Here is a 20,423-nt window from a genome sequence, read left to right as displayed (position 1 = left end):
AGCCCGCTTTTCTCACAGCAGGGCTGTTCCCTGCCTGCCTCCCGCCTGTGTCCTGGAGAGACAGGATGCAGAGAGCTCAGGACTCACCCATGCTGCAGCTATCACACTGTATCCATGAGGCCAACTCTGTGGGAGCATTTCCACACCAGGAACAAGGGCTTGGAGAGACCCCCAACCTCTGAATGTTGGTGAAAGCCACAGAATGGGATTTCATCACTATTCACATCATCTCTGCCATATGTTAGCTGAGCATCCCAGACAAGCTTGTTGCTCTGTTGGTTGGAGGAGAATCTCTGCTGCCCTTCACTCACTGGGCTATTAGAGGTCCAAGCCTGGGACCTGACAGCCCAGAGGAGACACACCTCTCCCGTGGATGCCCACATCACCCAGAGACCTTCTGTGAAGTACCGTGAGTATCCAAAATCTTTTTCTACCCTGAGCTGCAACTCCCCTGTGAACAAAGTTTGGGAGTAAAGGATACGGGATGCTTTCCTTATTAACTCAGGAGCATGCTAGGTAAAGGCACCTCCTGTAGATCTCCTTAGGAGGGAGTGAAATAAAACAGAATAAATTCAGAAAGGATGACTTCTGTGCAGACACCGTGCAGGTGCCTCATCAAAGATCAGTTTATCCCCAGGCGATACAGTTCAAAAGCTGCAGCAAGGAAATGGGATAGAAGAGCCTGACACTCATCTCAGCTTAAATTCAGTCACTGCAGCTGTCCTGTTCTCTAAGGCAGAAGGGGAAATTTATGGCTCTCCTGCAATGCGAGCAATGCTGTGAGCACCCACAAGGTAAATGCCCTTTTGTGCCTGAATCTCTTCCCTATCTGAAGTCACTGCACAGACAGGGCTAACATGATTCAGTGAAAGAAAACCCATTTCAGTTGCTTTTTAAGCAGATTACAGCAGATTAGCTGACTAATCTATATGGAATCCTCTCTAACAATTTCAAACTGTAAACAAATCCAGCCACTATTGCATTGCACAGTAAATATTTACTGTGGATTATATGAAGATTAGCTTCAAATGATATTTGCCACAATGATTTTATTTTGTGACTTGCTACCTTTAGTAATGTAAAACCTTCAGAAATAAATATGCCTCCCACAAAGTGTGAATTTAAGGCCTGTCAGCTGTACTATAGCATCTACCAGAGCATGTACACAAGCAGAAACTGAACACACTATTGATGACAGATGAAGGAAGAGAATAATAAAAGTTACTGGTGCCAAATAAAAATGTCTGGGCTTATCATAACATGGAAGTGATGTCCTCCCTAGAAGATGTGCCTTGGTGTTAGTAGCTGACACCTCATTGCTACTCACAGTTAGTTTTCCAGCTGCAGAAAAGAGCTGAGCAAGGTTTGCAAGCAAAAGGGGTTTGAAGAATATTGTTTGGCATCCTGGGACATCACCCTCCTTGGGTGGTCACTGAGAGTGGACCTGGCCCTGGTGGCTGGCAAGAAAGGAGGCAGCCTTTGTGAGGAAGCTGTTCCTCTTCCTGAAAACCTAGAGTTCTCACTGTATCTCACTCATTGCACGTCTATCAGTGTAGGGAACCTCCCAGCCACCAGGCCAATGCTGCAGAGCTGCTGCTCACCCAGTGAGGTTCCTGCAATCTCAGGGATTCCTGGTGTGAAGGAGGGGACTGCCCAGAGCATCTTTTCCTTCCAAAAAAAACCGGGCCAGAGGCCACTGCTGTAGAACCAGCGGCCAAGGCCAAGGCAGAACCGTGTCTGGCAGCACATCATGCTCTGAATGGGGTGCTCCAGGGGCAGCCAGCACCAGCCCCCGTGGGGCTGTGCCCGGGGCCCTTCGGGCTGACTGGCTCGGGTCCTGCTGCTCCTTGCACAGCACTTGGTTGGGACATGGGGAATGTTGTGTCTACCAGGCCAGTGCAGGAATGCTCAGTTTACAAGACAATAGCTTTTTAGGAAGCCAGAAGAAGTTAAACAGCCTTCCCAGATGGAAGATTGTCCCTTTCCACCCTTTGTATAATTAGGGCAGCTTCATACTCCTGTAAAGAGATGATCTGTTTAATATAAGAGGTTTCCAAAGTCTTAGCAAATGAGTATCTGAGAACTGGCTTCTGATGTGGTTTATGTTCTTTTTGATAGATTTAGGTTATGGGAATGTTAGTTACAGAGGCAGTGAGTGATTCATGCTGAAACCATCCGGGTGCTGTCTGATCCGTGCTGTCCACCGAAGGTAAAGGGAGACTGCAGCCTGTGCTGTGTTAATGCCTGCAGTTTGAGCTGTTCAGTGTAAGTTATAATTGCAGAAAAATTACTGCAGCAGAGAAGAAGAAAGGTTTGTGTTTTGCAGAGAGAGGTAATCCTTCCCAGAGCAACATTTCCATAGTGAGCTGGGGTCTGACAGCAGTGCCTCAGGACCTCAAAGCGCTGTGCTCCGTGTAAGGAGTTGTACTGGCACCTTAGGAAAAGCAGGTCTCCCTGGAGACTCTCTGGCTGCTGCTTGTCAAGCACAAAGCAACACAGACCGGAGCTGATTGCTCTGTGCTACTGCCCACCTTGGAGTGGTCTTGGAAAACATCATTTCCTCCTGGCTGTGGCTTTGTCTCAGCAGCACTTGCAGGATCGAGCCCTTGAGCAGATGGGGGAAAGAAGCAGGGGGAGAAATAGCATTCTCCTTTATGTTTATTTCCTATAGTCAAGCATTTTTAAATCCTGTCTGAAGAACATCAAAGCAAGTAAAGGGGCAGAGGGTGGGCTCTCAAAAACCTCAAAGGGGAGCTGCTCTTGCAGCTCAAATGTGCTCCTTGGAGCCCATGTCCCATTGTGGACCCTCTTTGCCTGGCTGGGGCTGGGCCTTGATGCTGCCCAGGCTGCCAGCTGAAAAACCACTCCCAGAAGAATCTCAGTGCCACAGTAGGAGATGGAGTGCTGAGCACGGAAAAGTGGATGGACAAAGTCAGGGGGTGCCCTGTCCCCGTTGGGCAGCAATGAAGTGGGCACTGCCATCCAGCTGCCTTGCAGCACATCTCTGTGCTGCCTCCTGTCACAAAGGCATGAATGGTGAGAAGCAGGGATACTCCTCATCAAAATTCATGGATTCCCATTGCACTTGCGTAACTTCTCCAGAACTTGTGTGAGAGCAGGGCGAGGCCACAAGCCAAGAGCTTTGCAGCATCACATACCTTTGCTGCCACGTAATAAACAGAAGACTTGAGGATACTAGTTTTGTTTGCAGGCTTTCTCCCTCTATCACTCATATTTCAGCTGTGTATAAATCCAGAAGAAAAGTTTGCATCATTTTTATATCAGATTCACAGATGAATTGTGGGGGTTTCTTGGCTACTTATTCTTTGTAATGTTAAGAGAAATTCAGAGTCCCTGGAGCAGTGGCTTGTGGAGGCATCAGGAAAGGCCTGGCAATGGGGTAGGAGTCTGTGAGCAGCAGCTCCAGCCCACTGAGCCCTTTGGGTGATGCTGGACACCCACCAGGGCTGTGCTGGGGCTGCTCCATGAGGGGCTGTATGTCCCTCCCAGCCCCACCTCTGTTTTCACAGAATCACGGGCACACAAGAATCACTGAGTCCAACTCCCGACCCCACACAAAACAACCCAAAAATTCCACCCTGTGCCTGGAAGAGTTCTCCAAACACCTCAATTGTGTCAGCCTTGGTGCCGTGACCACTTCCCTGGGGTGGCCTGTCCCAGTGTTCACCCTCCCCTTGGGTGAAGAGCCTTTTCCTCACACGCACCCTAAACCTCCGTGACACTTTTGTGCCGCTCTGCAGCGTTTGGTGGCCGTGTGCCTCGGGGGTCAGTTCACACACCCCAGCCCGCTGCAGATGCCTCCCACCCTGCCTGGGAGGGAAGATCAGCTGTGGCACGAGCAGGGACAGGGATGTGTGTGACCCAGCATCCCTGTTCCACGGCGGGCTGTGGCCTTGGCTGAACGCAGACCAAGGAGTAGCGCCGGCACCTCCCGCCCGAGATAAGGCAGCGTGCCTTCAGGATTTATTGCCTTTATCCCCATGTGCTGCCAGCCTGAATGTTTCAATTATCTTCTTCTGCGGTGGCATTTCCCTAACAAGCGGCGATATTTTGTTGCTGCTGTTTCAGCCCGGACAGACGGGCCCTTGTTTTCCAAACACGACACACATGCATTGAAAAGCAAGCGGGCCATGGCAAAGCATATTTGGTCTGCCTTGGTGGTTTGAAAGGTTATTATCTGACCCTGTGCTCACCACCTCAGCCCCATAAATCTAGTGAAGGGGCCATTCTTAGCCCTTTGGAAATTCATCCCGTTTCCTTTGCAGTGGACTCATAATTTCATTGCTGACTCTACCCAGTAATTCCGCTAATTCATTCACTCTGAGTTTCTTACAAGTTAATCCACGCCCCAGCTTGACTGTCTTGAGGCAAATCCAGTCTTGGGGCAACTTCATCCATAGCTGGGATTAACATTTGCACCAACTTTAGCCCGTGGATCCTCCTGTTTGGTTGAGGCAGCATCTCAAATTGCTTATTGGCATCAGATGGTTGTTTTTGAGATCTCACATAGCTCCGAGTCCTCCCCTCTGATGCTGCATGTGCTGATAACGAGCTGTGTTAGCTAATCCCCCATCAGGATTCATAATGTCAGGAGAAAAACCTGGTAGAAAAAATGTTCATCACAGTTTGTTCTGCAGCACAAAAGGTCGTTCTGGCTGAATAGCTTGTCAGAAAATTTCCATTTGGTGTGAAAGTTTTTCAGGGGAAATTGAGAGCTTCTCTGTGACAATCAGAATATTTCAGTTTTCAAGAGCTACCAACTGTCCCCTGCACCAAAGTGTAAGGTGAGATGCCAACACAAAAGACCACTTTCTCCAAAAGTGCTCCTGAAAAGTGTTTCCAGCAGCTCTTCTTGTGACCCTGAGCTATCTATTACCTGCTGAAACCCCTCCAGACAGTCTCTAGACCAGCACAGCACCCTTGTGTCTCCAGCTCCCACAGGCAGCACACAGATTTCCATAGGACACAGCCAGAGTGGTGTTAACTGGGGGAGGATTATCTGTATCTGGATTCCACACAGCAAATGTACAAAATTAGATTGTTAAGAAGAAGAAAAGCAGAAATATAAACTGATGAGAGCTTGCCTTATGTTGCTGCCAAATATGATCCTTTTGCATTAGGAGATTAACCTAAAAAAGTTCTGGCCTCTGCTTTTTAATCCATTTTACATCCCACCCATCATTACAGGCGAGGCTGTTGGCAGACCTGGAGGTGTGTCTGAAGCAATGGGACTAGTGAATGTCCTCAGAAGGGGATGTGTGTCATGTAGGGCCCTGGAAAACTCCATCACCTTTCCACTGAGCAGGGTCTGATTGAGACAGGGTGCTGGGATGAGAGCGGATGGATCTGAGCTCTGATTTCAGCCCAGGCAGCAGATGTGGAAGGAAAAATAGTCGGTACAAGGCAGGAGGCTGCTGCACCGCCTTGCCCAGAAAGGTTTGATGTGCTTCAGCCTGAGCAAAGCCACAGGCTGCCCATCGGCCAGGACGTGTGGGAGCATCCCAGTGGAGCCCCGGGAGAGACCTGTCTGTCCACCGTGCCACACACCCCGCTGAACTCAGCCTCGAAACAGCCCCTGGCAGCCAAAATGCTTTGTTGTACCAACAGAAAAACACTCACAACCTCAGTTCTCGGGAGGGCATGATTAAAGGAATGTCTTTTGGCCAAGGGGTGGAAATGGATCAAACCTGAACATTTGCCAGGTTTGCTGGGTGCTGGGCAGGTGAGGGGAGGGAGGGCTCTCTGTGAAACAGGGTTTGCCTGGAGCTGCTGGTAAACTCATTTTTTAACACAGCATTTTCAATTATTTCCTATCCGCTTGATACACCACCAAAATAGATCCAGTTCTCCCCTGTTTTAGCCTCTGCTAAAACCCTCAGACCACATCTTCTCCTATAACAAAAAGTATGTGGAATTGGCTAAAAGAGAAACATTCCTGTTCTCACAAAACTTTTTTAAAAAATCCACTTCTTTACTAAAGAAAAAAATTGCACTTATAAGACTTTATAAAACTGCTTCTGTCCAGAAGGCTCCTGCGTCAGTTCAGCTTCATCCCTTTAACCATTGCTGTTCCAAACCTCACTGTGAATTATTAATCATCTCAAAATAGCTGCTGAGGAAAGAGGCAAAAAGGGAAAGGCTCGATAACAGCAGTGCGAATGGCAAAATTTATTTTGATCTTACTGAAAGTCTTTAAGGAAATCTTGCAGAGGTCGGGGCGGGACGAGGCAGTGATGAAGCTGGAGGGATGCCGGCAGGCAGGAGCCCTGGGGAGCTGGGGGGAATGTGGGATGCCTTCGCAGACTCGGGGGAGGAACCCTGAAAGGGAGAGAGAGGGGAATCCGAGCGGCGAGCTGAACTTGCAAATGTTTCTGGCATGAAATCATGAGGGCAAATGCAGAGCTACACGCCCACCAGCACATGTGTGGAGCTGCCACTATATGGGGACAGTCTTATATATGTGTTTATAAGGAAGAGAAAGAGTGGAGAGGGGCTGTCATGAGCTCCTCACCCAAGGGAGAAGGCTCCCGGTCCTGACAGTCCCAGGGCTCTGCAATGGCACAGGCTAAAGGGCATCAAGGCTCTTGGGATGAAAGCTGGGTAAAGGCACTGTTTAACAGCAATGCAGCGACTCCGGGAGGGTGCCCAGCCTCTGTGGATGGGGACTGTGAGTGGGCACTTTATGTCCAGCCTGGGGTGTCACTGTCCCTGCAGTGTGAATGTTTGTGCCCCATTAAGGGCTGTCCCTGTCCCTGCAGTGTGAATGTTTGTGCCCCATTCAGGGCTGTCCCTGTCCCTGTCCCTGTCCCTGTCCCTGTCCCTGTCCCTGTCCCTCCAGTGCAGGTGTTTGTGCCCCATTCAGGGGTGTCCCTGTCCCTGTCCCTGTCCCTGTCCCTGTCCCTGTCCCCGCAGCGCTGGCCGGAGCAGAGCTGAACAGACTCCGTGCCTTGGTTGTGGGGGAGTGTTGGGAAAACCGCACCCAAGCGGAGCTGCCGGAGAGAGAAGGACATGTTGTTGTGAAGGGGTTTTTCTTCTTCTCAGATTTAGTTTTTCCAAGCCGCATTTCTTTGCGAGGCTTTGTGGACAGTGTGGGCAGAGCCATGTGGAAGGAATTTGAAGGGAGAAGCCAGTTCAGGGTCACGGCCCGATAGGCGAACATAAACCAAACAGTTGTGGATGGTACGAAGCGGCTCCCGGGGCTGACACAGCGCTGTGGACGTGTGGGATGGCACCAGCTCCCAGGGGTGCAGAGAGCAGCACTGGCAGGCTGTGGGCATCCCAGAGCCAGCAGCACGGAGGGATGCCTGGGTAGCCAAAAATGGACCACAGAGAGAGAATGACCTGCACAGGTTGTCAAGGCAGGGCAGGAACCATGTAACAAGGAGTCCCTTTGGAGCACAGGTCTGAGGACAAGCATCTGAGGGAGCTGGAGAAAAGGAGGCTCAGTGGGGACCTTCTCGCTCTATACAACTTCTTGAAAGGAGGGTGTAGCCAGGAGAATCAGTCTTTTCTCCAGCAAGCAGTAGGACAAGAGGAAATGGCCTCAAGCTCTGCCAGGGGAGGTTTAGATTGGATATTAGGATACATTTCTTCACCAAAAGGGTTGTTATGCATTAGAACAGCCTGCCCAGGGCAGTGGTGGAGTCACTGTCCCTGGGGGGATTTAAAAGACCTGTAAGTGTGGCCCCTGGGGACACCACCTAGCTGAGACCTTTGCAGTGCTGTGTTAATAGACTTGATGATCTTAATGACCTTAAAGGTATTTTCCAACCTTAATGACTATGATTCTAACAAACCTGACTGAGCTGATTTGGTCTTGGCCCTTAAGCTGTGGATGGAGCTCCTGGGCAGCTTTCCAGCGGGGACAGGGGGAATCTGGGAGGGAGCAGCTGAGTGAACACGGGCTGAGGACAGACAGCACCACACCAAGAAGCCTCGCAAGGAAAAGCAGTTGTTTGCTCTGTTGCCTACACATACAGTTGAAGACTACCACTAAGGGGTCCGATGCCCTATCAGATTATTATGGCTTTAGTAAAGGAAACCTGGGAGGCTGGATTGCTCTTCTGCTCTGTGTGTAATGACCTTAGTGCCATTTCAGAGTCACCTCTTCTCTGGCACCTGCCTCTTTCCAATTCCTGCACAGCGAGGTTAGAAAATAACCATCAGCAGGAAGGAAGGCTGTGCTGCAAGAAATTGTAGCTTAGTTTAGTAAGGCTTTTGGCTCCTGTGTGCATGGCCAGATTTTGTTCTCACACAGTTTTAATCTTAGGGATGCTCCAGACACAAATCCTTACTTGCTTCTTATTCTTTTATTGACATTTTGGCAATATTCTTTCACCTTTGAGGAGCCTCTCACCAAGTTACACATGGCATCAGTCAGACCACTAGGACTGCAGAGTTACAGTTTTCATAAGACTAAGGCATGAGGCAATTTTAAAACTGGCTTGAAAGGTAATTTGGAAGAGAAGGAAATGTTTTCCCTGTGGAAGCTGGCCAGGTGGGCAGTGCTGCAATTTGAATTTCCCTTGCAAGGGAAGCATCAGCACTGCGGGGGACTGCATCATCCATGTGCAGCAGGTGACATTTCCTCTGTTTTGAGGGACCCTCACACACCTCTTCAGGCCTCCTAGCCAAAGCAGTGGGTATTTATAAGGGAAGTTTCTCTGACATATGTACACTAGAAATTGGACTGAGCCCACGAAGTTCACTGTGGACCAGAGCTGCATTTTGGAGCAGTGATGTCGAGGTTATAGGCTCCATTGCTGGTTCCCAATCTTTTGAGCCATCTGGCTCCTTATCAGTACTTTATTTTTCTCAACTGCTTCAAATGTAGAGACCCTGCTCTGGTATGATGGCATTTTGAATTAAATTGACAGCCAACTTCGATTACGCAACCATGAATTGGAACAAAAGTCCCGCCCAGGAAAAGGTGTCTGATGACACTTATGGAGTAGGTGGTTCAGAGCCTGCAGGGGAAATTCCAGATGGATAGGAAAGTAGCAGTGATACAGCAAACCTTTACAAAGGGCGAGAGGAGCTGTGGTTATGAGATCAGATGGATGGCCTGGGGAAAGTCAGGGATGTGTGGAAAACCAGTGGGCAGCTCAAAGTGTGATGCCGAGATAAGCATGAGATGGGAAGGGTGTGGTAAGACAAACTCCAAAGGACTAAATGCTTGCCAGGAAAAGAAGCAGGTCCATCCTAATGACGTTGAGAGAATACTCCATGCCCTGGGTTAGTCATGCTCCTAAGTGGTGAATCTGGGCTGTGTTTGACCCTCCTGCTCCATCCCTCAGGAAGCCAGGATTGAGCAAGACCACACATCACACTGCACACCTCCGGGGGGAAGTGATTAAGCCATGAATAAGAGATCCACCAGCTGTTGTGCTTTGTGTGTGTGCACACACCATAGAACTACTGCAAAAAGCTAAACGTAGGGCCAAGAGAGCCTGGGACCAAAGGTGAGACCTCCATGAAGGACCATGACAACAACTGCACAACTAAAAGCATGAGCAATGGAAACAGACACCATGCTGGCATGGATGTTTGAATTTGGCATCTTAATTTTAAACAAAGGAGGACAGAAAAGTATTTTTCAAATCTTTCTCATTAGGTAACGCCCCAAACTCCCATTTCAGTGGAAGTTAAACACACACATCGTTGGTGCCCTTGGAAATTTCAACCTAACTTTAGTGTCAGCTCTACAAAGACAGCTCAGGGGTTTTGTAGAGGTCTATGGCAGCTGGCTTTAGATTCAGCCCTGCCATGTTGCCGAACAGCTTTTATGTCTGGCCACAACATAGTTTAAAATCATTGATATAATTACAGAAGACTCATCCCCAAAGAAGACTAACCCCCAAAGACTCCTACCACTGGCTTCTGTAAAAAGAGGCTTTTAAACTGGGGGCACATATTTTCCCCAGTGGCTTTGGACTTGGACTTGCTGTCTGCACTGAGAGAAGAAGCTGAGCAGGCCTGAGCTGCCTTTTTTCACTTCCACAGCAGCCACTACAAGCACCCAGAGTTGAAATGGTGGCATCCCCACCCAGCGGTCCCCATGGCACTGCCCCCAGACTGGATGCACTGGCTGGAGGAGTATCTGGCCACTCTGGGGCTGTTGGAGTGGGGTTGGCTGGCTGCAGCTTTCATTCTCTCTGGCATCCCCAGAGACTGAAATGAGACAGGAAAGACACAGCAAAAGATGGAGAAAATAAAGACATGGAGGGAATCTGGAAACCACAAACTGGGGAAAGGATGGGCAGGAACAAAGAAAAAAAGCAGTGAGAAGAAGAAAGAAAGAAAAAGTCACAGTGAAAGAAGGGCAGCAGTAACCCCTGTAACAGAAACAGAAGCAGTTTGAGGTTTGGATGCATTGTGGCTGGGCTCTTGCCCGTGGTATTTAACTCCACAAACTAACCCAGCCATTATGCACCGAGGGATCGCTAATGCAGCAGATGCAGCCAGACATACGTAGGAGTGTGTTAATATAAGGCCTGATGTAAAAAACACCTGCTAGTTTGGCAGGGTGTCTCAGGAAAGATACTCGTGGCTCGTGTGAGGGTGCAGTATTTACAAGGGTATCTGCTGCTTTCCCATCACATCATGTGCAATTCCCATTTGCCCTACTGGGAGCTTTGCACAGTGACAGTGTAAGAGACTCCAACCTGAAGCTGGATGGAGCTGGTCCTATTTACAATAGAAGGGAAGCTGATGTCTTAAATGTTCTTATTTTTCTTGTCTTTTTTTTTTTTTTTTTTTTTTCATCCAAAATATTTAGGACATGGAGAGGAATTCTCTCTCTACAATACCTAGGCTCCAGGGCTGCCTTGTTTACAAAGGCTTAAGCTTTTATAAGTCTAAAGGAATTGCCCTGATGCCATGCAAGGGGACGAGGCAATTCTGGAAGATTATAAAAATGCAGCTGCATTATCTTCACCTTGATGCTGCTGAAGCGGATGTGTGTCATTATTGAAGTGTTAAAAATACTGTCCTAGGATGAGATTCTCTTACAAACCAAAGATGAGGCTGGTACCAGGCAATTAGGCAGCAGTACAGGGCCCAGCTGCTTCCAGGAGCATCCCAGGGATGGAGGGCTCTGGCTCACATGCAGAGAACAGACAGCTGCAGTGGTTTAGGATGTTCCCCACAGCTGTCTGTCCCGGCTCTCGGTGGGAGGCTGCCTGTGAGCAGGGCTGATGGAATGGGAGGGATGCCTGTGCCTCAGCTGTCCCAGCTCAGGGCCCAGGGGATGCACGAAGAGCACAGATGGAGAACTGGAGCGGCTGCAGCGTGGGCACCTCCAACACAAACTGGGGAGGCACCTCTGGCACAGATGCAAAGTGTGATGAAGGCAATACCATAGTTTTTGTCCCACAAAAAACTGATTGTAGTTCATTTGCTAGGACCCTCAGCAAACAGATTTATTCTCTGCTTCCTCATTGTTCCATGAGATTTGTTTCCCAGGGTTTGCTCACTTTTGCCTGTCTCCTTGCCCAGCAACCCTTACTGGAGCTCTGTCATCTCCCACTGCCCACCTGTCCACAAGGTGCAAACACAGGGAAGCCTCTGGCACAGGGAGCCACGCTGTGGGAGCTGGTGCTGGACAGCCAGAACCGCAGCCAGCCCCAGCAGTGAGCCCAGACACAAAGCAAGGATGCAGGGAAAGCTACTCTTTTACATCCCATCTCTTGCCTTACTTCTTGGCATTTTAAACCTTTTCCGCTCACCTTTCTCTTTCCAGATTTTCTTCCAGCCCCAAATAACTGCAGCAACACAACCCACTGCCTTGTGCTTCATTCTCAGTCTTGCAGTCGCCACTTTATTTTGCCTTTTCCCAGTTTCATGAAAGAACGCAGTCGCATGAATAACAGGATTATTTATCATCCTCTCCCTCCCCTTCCAGGATGACTTGCTGTTTATGGAAAGCACTGGAGTGCAGGAGAGATTGTGCTACAGTTAAACAGACAATGCTTAAAGGGCCATTGCCTGCTCTCTGCTTTAATGCTGCACTCCTCACTGACTTCCAAGAAAGAAGGAGCTCTGTATCCCAATCGATGGGAATGGCATCACAAACCACCACTGAAAGGTAAACAAATGCTACGTTCAGTAGGATGGAGAAGATGGTTGGACTCGGTGATCTTAGAGGTTTCTTCCAAGCTGAATGATTCTACAGTTCTGTGGTTCTGCACTTCATTTCTTGCAGGAACCAGGAAACTCAGCTCTGGTGTAAATGGGGGTGCATGGTCCCTTTCTAGCTCAGCAGTGTATCAGGAACACGCTCCCAAGGACCATGAGATGTGCCTAGCAGGTGACAGACCTGCTAAGTTAAGACATCTCTGTGCAACACAGCCAAATGTTGTGACCAGAGGTGCTTCTCAGAGGTCTGCTGGACCTGGAATTTAGCAAGGCAATGATTAAAACTTGTCCTGAGGTGGTGAGAAAAGGGCTTTGGAAATGGCTACTCCCAGCTTCTCACCTGCAGTGTGGCCGTGGCCCCGTGGCAGGGAAGATCTTTATCTGTTCTCAGGAAGAAATCATATACGTACAAAGTGTTGAGAATAAACAGCTGGAAAGCATTGAATTCCCCAGGAATTTCTCTGAGGAGCAGATGCCACCACATGGCTTGCCTGCTGTGGTCTGACACCACCATCAGTGGGTCTGTGGATACCAGTGTGTCTCGAAAGGGTGGAAGTGCTCAGGGAGGATGAGTTTGGAGAGTCAGTGTGGGCTCCATGAAGCCTTTCTGTAAAGATGCTGCTCTGGGCTGGGGACTTCAGGCATGATCCTTGAACAATGTGCAGCCACCGAGACCATGTGAGGACCAGGCTGCTGAAGGTGTAAGAAAATTAAAAGAAAAATGCAAAAGAATCTACACTGGGGTTTCCATTAAAAAAAAAAAAAAAAAAGCAAACCAATCACCAATCCTTTACTTGCTTTTCTCCTTCCCTTATATTAACTAGGTTTCTGTGACAAAAAGGGTCAGGAATCCATTTAGGAAGCTTCACAGTTATTACAAACATTTGCAGTTCAAAGTTAACAATTCAGCTACAGCTGAATATCTCCCGTGTCCATTAGGTACTGCTGGATCCTGCAGTCTCTGGTGTGCTCAGAGTTGAAAATGTGTGTATCATTCTCGTGAGCTTTTATTGTAAGGGAGGGAATCTCACAGGACAAATGTGTAATGTTGTAAGAGCAACAAGGTTGCATGGATACAAGAACACAAACGGGGCGGCTCACACTTTGAGAATACAAACTCTTGGGGAAGAACAACTATCTCACTGTGTTTGGATGGAGCTTAATAAAACTGACTGCTCCAAGCTAGGCCTCGACAGGCCTCCTAGCTGCAAACAATGAAGAGTAATATCACAATTTTATGGTACTTAGCGTGGCTGAGTTACATCCTGGATGGTCTCCACAGAATCACTGCGACTGGTGTTGATTTGAGTCAGAGGAGAGGAGCTTTACAGCCCCATTGCTGAGGAGAATGAGCACACCATGCACAGGACCCCAGGGGCTGAGCCCTGTGTGCACTGCTCTCATTTACAGCCTGGATCAGCATACCTTCAGCTGGGCTGGTGCTTTTACAGTCATTCAGCTGGATGAACTACGTATTCCTGACAAAGCACAGCCCATTTTTAATAGCTTTATCCACCAGGCAGAAGATATCCCGCACTCACGGCAGCTCCCTTGTCCCACAGGGGTGAGGAGCAGGGATCAGCTTCAATACCCACTAAAATAGCGGCCGGGGCTGGTATGCAAGTGCCCCAGTTTAATGCCTAAACATGGTATCTTGCTACCCAGGCTGGCAGGGCTGCCAGTTCGTGCTCCAGCCCTGAAGGTGAACTGGGTGTCACTCAGCAGTGGCTCCGGCAGCCACTGGGAAGGTCAAACAGTCCCTCATTTCAGCCGTGCTGCTGAAGCTCCTGGGTAAGGAGCACATTAACAGGAGCCTTGCTAACTGTCTCTCTTGGCTATTAAACCAAGTAATGTCTCCAGAGACAATCGGGCCTGACATCCACTGAAGTCAAAAGGGCAATTTTGGAGGGAGGATCAGCTCTACAGGGACCCTGCCTCATTCACAGGAGGGTAAAACATCTCCAGAAATACTGTAGCTTTAAGTGTCAACCCACATAAATGGATGCTGGCCACGGCCACCCTCTGTGTTTGGGGCAGAGGCATCATAAAACTTTTCCACACCACTTCTGATCACTCCTCTAGCTGAAACCTTGTAACAGATTTGCATCTCATGACTATTTAAGAAAATTAACAACTGTGAAAGCATCTGGAAAGCTGCACCAACAAAAAGTTACAAAGACAACAAAGCTCAGCCAGAAGGATGGAGCCAGTGCAAGAATCCAAAAGGAAAAGCTGGAAAAGAAGGAAATCACGTTTGTAGGTGCACCAGCTGGAATAATAACAGCCTTGCTTGTTCTCCTTGCAGCTTTCCTTGCTGCTCTTTATGGGCTGAGATTCAGGAAAGGGAACAGTGTACCTGCCATCAGTGCCTTCTGCATTCACAGTCCTTGCCTGCACTGCACCTGCACCTGTGCCAGCCTCATGCCTTTCCACAGGCAGGCAGCAACTGAGCTGCAGAGCAGGAAAATGACCTTCCCCCACCATGGCCACATGCCCCTCTGAAGCTACAGGCCAAAAAAAATGTTCAAATCCAGAGAGGAGCCACCCAAAGTTGGTGATCTTCCTGTCCAGATTTCTGGATTTTATGTTCTGCACTTTTATCCTTTGTTATACACTCTGGGGCACTGACAGAAAGGTGCACGTCCAAATTGCTGAGAGTATTTCCTGTGGTCCCTTTCCAGAACCAGGACAGATGTGGTGGCAGGATGTATCCTGCAGAACACACTGAGCAGCTTTGGCCAGCCCCAAACACACACTGCAATAAAAGCAGGCCACCCTTCCAACAAAACCCCCTACCCAAACCCATTGTTTTGTTAACATCAACTGGATTATCTGTGAGGCAAAATCCCCACTAAAATCAAACCTGAAAAAACTCAGACTCTCTCAGCAGGAGTGTCATTGCAATGAAATGATTCCTCTTGCAACCTCCAGATTTGTCAGGAGGGTCAGACAAGTGTCATTCCATCCCGAGCTCTGAAATAGATGCCCTGGGCTTCAGGCACCATTTCGGAGCCAGCCCAGTGCCCACCTTGCTGGCTGTCCTCTCCCAGTGACCTTCCCCCAGGCCAGCACGGGGCTGTGAAACAGGACTTGGTGCTGTTACCTGGCCTGTGTTTCTAAGAGCTGAGCCAGCAGAGATGTAAACGAGCTCTGTCTGCAGTGGATGCTGGAAGGCTGATTTGGTGACTCCAGGTGAAGCTTCAGGTGGCTCCACCCGCAGAAAGCAGCACTGGGGACACTGAAGAAGTCTCATTTCCTGTCAAAGAGCTTCTGCATCCCTTCCCCCATGCCAAGTGCTGTGCAAACCCTGGGAATCCTCCCTCTCAACACTCTGTCATGGTGTAATTCTATTATAATTCCTGACATTTGAGAGACTTCTAACGGTGCGTGCTTTAAATTAGACAAGCAATATCTTGCTCGCTGCTCCCAGATAAATAAAAAAAGTGCAAAACCTAATTTTTCCGACGCTCTGTTCTTGGTACTGATTTCCTTTTAAACCTGTAACTACCATCCTGTCACTCCTGCCTCATGGGCGGCTTGTGGGCATTACATAAAAGGTGATATTTCATGTCTGGTGCACACATGTGCAATAAATGTGCAGACCACAGGAAGGTGCCATGCTGAAGCAAACATGCACTGGTGTTTTGTTTTTCACACAGCTATACGTAGGGACTCAGGCAACAAATGCAATTTTAGATCAAACAATAGACAAGGACAAAATGTGGTTTGTAAGCAGACAGACAACCTAAGTATAAAGTTGTTTGCAGAATCTGTGTGAATTTTATTTATGTTTCCTGGTCTTTGCTCTCCTCTGGGATCTTACATATTTTGCATTATTATCAAATATTTGTAATGATCCCTATAAACAGTCTAATGTTAAAAGCTACTCCAAGTGTAACTTGACCCAGAGGAAAGATGCTTATCTGAGCTCCACAATGACAGATTAAAAAAAGATGCTGATGCAGTATGTTTCTTGTAAAATGGGGAAAATATAAGAAAAATCAAAACTGGGTATTTTTTTTTTTTACCATAAGATACAGCAGGAGTTATCTCTGTTGGCTTTTGCAGTGAAATACCACTAGCAAGAGCTACAAATATACAGCACTTCTGATCCCAAATGTACTAGCCAACCAAGGAAAGAAGGAGAGGAGTAAATGCTCAGCCAGCCGGTACTGTCAGAATCTATTTCACTGTTTAGCAATTATTTTTTTATTACTATGACAACACAGACCATAAGAATTGCTTCTTTAACCCCAGCAAATGATAAGTGCAGATGAGACTTTTTTTTAACTGAAGTAATCGCTTTTTACTTCTGCCATGTAAGAAAGTGATGGCACCACCAGAGTGTCCTGCCCTGCTCTGCCTCCTCCTGCTCTGCATGGGTGGCTCTGCTGCAGTGTGTCACTCGGGTCATATTTTTATATATATATCAGGAGGCATTTGAGAGTGGCTCCACAGTGGCTCAGCATTTTCTGTCTTAAAAAAAAAAAAAAAAAAAAAAAAAAAAAGCGCAGCATTCTCCTTTTTAAAGTGCTTCCAAATCTTTTACATTTCTTTTCCTTTTCTCTCTTTTCAACCCCCACCCTTTTTTTTCCCCCTTGTGGTCCTGGAGACCACCCTGTAAGCCTACATGACATCATGAGAGAGAATTAAACGTACTTGAAAGGCCACTTCTGTTTTGGTGGGAACTTCTATGCAATTGCAAAGTGCCCATTAAAGCACAGGTTGTTTCCTAGAAGCATGTCCAAGCCAGTAGCGTGCAAACCCCTTCAGGGCTTCTAGAAAGCATTCGCTTTTGAAATGCTGAAGGAAATTCAGAGATGAAAGGATAAGTCTCCCTGGCTGTGCATTTACAGTCTATTGTCTTCCATGAAGGATAGTATCACTCCTCAGTTGTGTTATTGCAGTTAATCCACTTAAATGCTATTGGATTTTCAGATGAGCTGAATTCTTTGCATCTGCTATTAAGAACCTTTGTTTAGATGAGAAAGGGCTGTTATTTAAATCACAATGAGTTCAGGGAGATGTCAGGGTGCAGCAGGCACCTTGTGCCAATCCGCGCCGGGGGAACGGGGGCAGTTTCTCTCCGGGGCGGCGAGGAGGGAGGATGCGAAGGGAACGCGGGCTGCCCCCGAGGAGCGGCGGGGCCGGCTCGGGGCTCGGGGCCGGCTCGGGGCTCGGGACCGGCTCGGGGCTCGGGGCCCGGGACCGGCTCGGGGCTCGGGGATCGGGGTCGGCTCGGGGCTCGGGACCGGCTCGGGGATCGGGACCGGCTCGGGGCTCGGGGATCGGGGCCGGCTCGGGGCTCGGGACCGGCTCGGGGATCGGGACCGGCTCGGGGCTCGGGACCGGCTCGGGGCTCGGGACCGGCTCGGGGCTCGGGACCGGCTCGGGGCTCGGGACCGGCGGCGGAGTCCGGGTGCGGTTGCGGAGGGTCGGTGCGGGGTGCGGGGCCGGGGCATGTGCTGAGCTCCAGGGCGGAGGTCTGGGGCAAGCGCAGGGAGCCGGAGCAGTTTCGGAGGGCCGCGGCAGTAGCGAAGGCTGGCTCCGGCTGCGGCGGAGCCCCGGGGCGCGGCGTGCCCGTGGCCGCGGTGGGGAGCCCCACGGCCGCGCATGCCGCAGCCGGGTGCCGCAGGGCGGAGGGCTCCGCTGCCCCCCGCTGCCTCTCGTGCAGTTTTGGGGGTGCTCTTGTATTCCTTAAGGCTGTGCGCGTGTGTTGTCCTTCGCAATGAAGGCTGCGCTGCAACAGCAACCTTCAAACCCGCACACCACAACCCTCCGCCGCTCTGCCCCTCCCCTTCTGCAAAAGGCAGGGCCCCCCCTCGCTAAAACAGAGTATCAGCGATAAGAAAGCGCGCACACACACACACAGAGGATCTCGCCGTGGCCATGGCGATCCGCTCTGCCTTATGTAAAGGCAGAGCACACGGCCGAGCCCGCCAGGTTACACGGCGGCTGCTGCGCAGCAGCGCCCGCCCCTCCGCCCGGTGCCGCAGAGGGCTGGCGGCGGGGGCTGCCCCGCTCCCCCCGGCCCTGCCCGCCGCCGGCTCCCTGTTTTCCCCTCTCAGTGGGCAGAGCCCCCGGCCGTGGAGCAGGCGCCGCAGCTGCCGGCACCCCCACGACTTGTTGTTGGTGGGTCTGGTGCCGGGAGTACCCGGGAGGAGGGGCGGGGGCGGCGCACGGCGGGGCGGGAGCGGTATATGCTGCTCCTCGGCGGGGCCACGCTCCAGACCGGCCACCGCTCGGGAGCGAGCCCCGAGCCTCCCTCTGCCTGGAGTTGCAGTTCGTCTCCGATCCCCTTGGGATTTAAACCTTCTGGCATATATATATATATATATATACATATATATATATATATTTCCCCCCCCCTTCCTCCTCCTCCTCCTGTCTTTTTCTCCCGTGCAAAGTGGAGCAGGAACTGCACCAAGGCAGCCCGCGAGATCCTGCAAATACTGCTCCGATTTGTCCCTGCTATTATTCCTAATTAATTATTATTTTTGACCTCGCCCCAGCCGGGGAGGGAAGCGGGACCATTCTCGGCAAGAGAAAACACTTCGCTCCGTATCAATAAAGATTTTTTGATTTTTTTCCCCCCTCTCCGAGGAGGGGCCGGGTGGAGGGCAGGCACGGCGGGGGGGCCGGCCCTCGGCGGAGAGCGCAGCCCCGCGGTCCCGGCGCGGCGCGGAGCGGCGGCCGCGGCGGGGGGAGGCGGCCCCAGCGCCGCCCGCGCGAGGGGGGCAGCCGCCCCAGACAGGTGATGGGCGTTTCGGCTGCGCTCCGGATCGACTCCTTGGGTTTCACTTTGGTCTGATCTAAGCAAATATGCAGAAGTACCGGCTGGTCTAGTCCTAAGAGCCAAGAGGAGCGAGCGAGAGCGGCAGAAGGGAGAGCAGCCACGCTCCCGTAGCGAGGGGAACGTACAAACAGCGGCCGCGCCGTCATTAAGCCACCGCCGCCCCGGGCAGCCCCGACCCACCCTGGATGCGGAGGACCCCCGAGCCACCCCGCTGCCTTTCCCCTGAGGGATGGTACTGAATTCCTGCGCGGCAGGAGCCGGCCTGCAGCCCCTCTCCATCAGCGTTGCCTTCCCTCCGTGTCTAAAGTGCACTAGACCGCGATGAGGACCTGGGCTTGCGTTTTGCTGATAGGTTTTGGCTACCTGTCCTTTACCTTCTCCGAGGTAGGTGAGAGCGGCTTCCTGCGCTGCCGGTCCCCGGGGCACGCCGCAGCCGGGGCTCGGGGCTCGGCGCGGCGGAGGGCACCGGGGAGGGAGCGGGCTGCCCACCTGGGCTCCGCGGGCATCCCCGGCCCCGCCGGGAGCGCTGCCCTGCCCCGGGCCCTGCGCGGCCGAGCCCGGGAGCAAGTTGCCATTTCATGCATGGCAGAAGCGAAGGGGAATGACCGTGCATTCCGCGCCCGCGCTGCTGGCTACCCTTAAGAATTAATATGTATATAATGTATATTATATATATCATAAATATATGATAAAATATCCACGCCCCGCGGGTGCCAGCGGGCTGCGGCTGTGCGGAAGCCGAGGGTGCGCGGAGAGCCGGGCCGCCCCCGCGGCGCCCAGCGCTGCACACAGCGGCCGCGGGCACCGCTAGTGCCGCGGGCAGAACTTGGGTGAATGCCCCGCGCCCCAAAACGCCCTTCCCCGGTTCGTGAAGCTCCCCCGGAGCAGCCGGCAGCTCTCCCGCCCGCCCGCCCGCAGGGGACGGAGGGGGCGCGGAGCCGCGTCCCGGGGTTGCTACAGGTGGCCCCGGTCGGGGCGAGCGCGGTGCTCGGCGCTGCACAGCGGCTGTAACTTTTCCCGGGACCCGGTCCGCTCGGCACTGGGAGCCGCGACGCGGGCGCTGGTAGGATGGCGGCGCCCCGTGGGACGCGGTTCTCCTCGTCCCTCTGCCCGGGTCGGGGGAGCCCGCGCCCGCGGGGGACTTGGCGTCCGCCCGGCCGAACTTCGGCAGCCGCTGGCCGGGCTGGGCTCCGGGGCTCGGGGCTGCCGCTGCCGGGCGGGGCCGTGCGGAGCTGCCGCCCCGCGGAGCCGTGGCGCAGTCGGGCGGGCGGCGCGCAGCCCCCGCGGGCGCGCAGGCGGGGGCGGCGGGAGCGCTCCGGCGACCCGCGGAGCGCTGTTAGGGGGGCGTGTGAGTGGATTTTCCCCGTGCTTCATCCGCACGCGTCCCGCAAACACCCCGCACCGTGCCCGCCAAGCCCAGAGGCGCGGCGCGCCGCACGCCCGGCGCTGCGGGCGCGCCTGGCGGCACTGC

General features: G+C 51.6%; 1 protein-coding gene across 6 annotated transcripts in view; it reads left to right on the top strand.

The window, feature by feature from the left end:
* The first annotated feature begins 18,396 nt into the window (after positions 1-18,396).
* Positions 18,397-20,423, top strand: part of PDGFA (platelet derived growth factor subunit A) — a 36,132-nt gene continuing 34,105 nt past the window's right edge. For all 6 annotated transcript variants that reach the window (XR_010744747.1, XR_010744746.1, XM_066329696.1 and 3 more), the window contains exon 1: positions 18,397-19,336. Coding sequence is in view for 4 of the 6 variants with exons in the window: in XM_066329696.1 (XP_066185793.1) it covers positions 19,274-19,336 (63 nt within the window). In the remaining 2 variants the exon portion in view is untranslated. The remainder of the gene's footprint in view (positions 19,337-20,423) is intronic.

This window comes from Sylvia atricapilla, chromosome 15 (assembly GCF_009819655.1).
Source record: "Sylvia atricapilla isolate bSylAtr1 chromosome 15, bSylAtr1.pri, whole genome shotgun sequence".
Lineage (NCBI taxonomy): Eukaryota > Metazoa > Chordata > Aves > Passeriformes > Sylviidae > Sylvia > Sylvia atricapilla.
The sequence above is the reverse complement of the archived record's forward strand: the minus strand, read 5'-3'. Positions and strand labels throughout refer to the sequence as shown.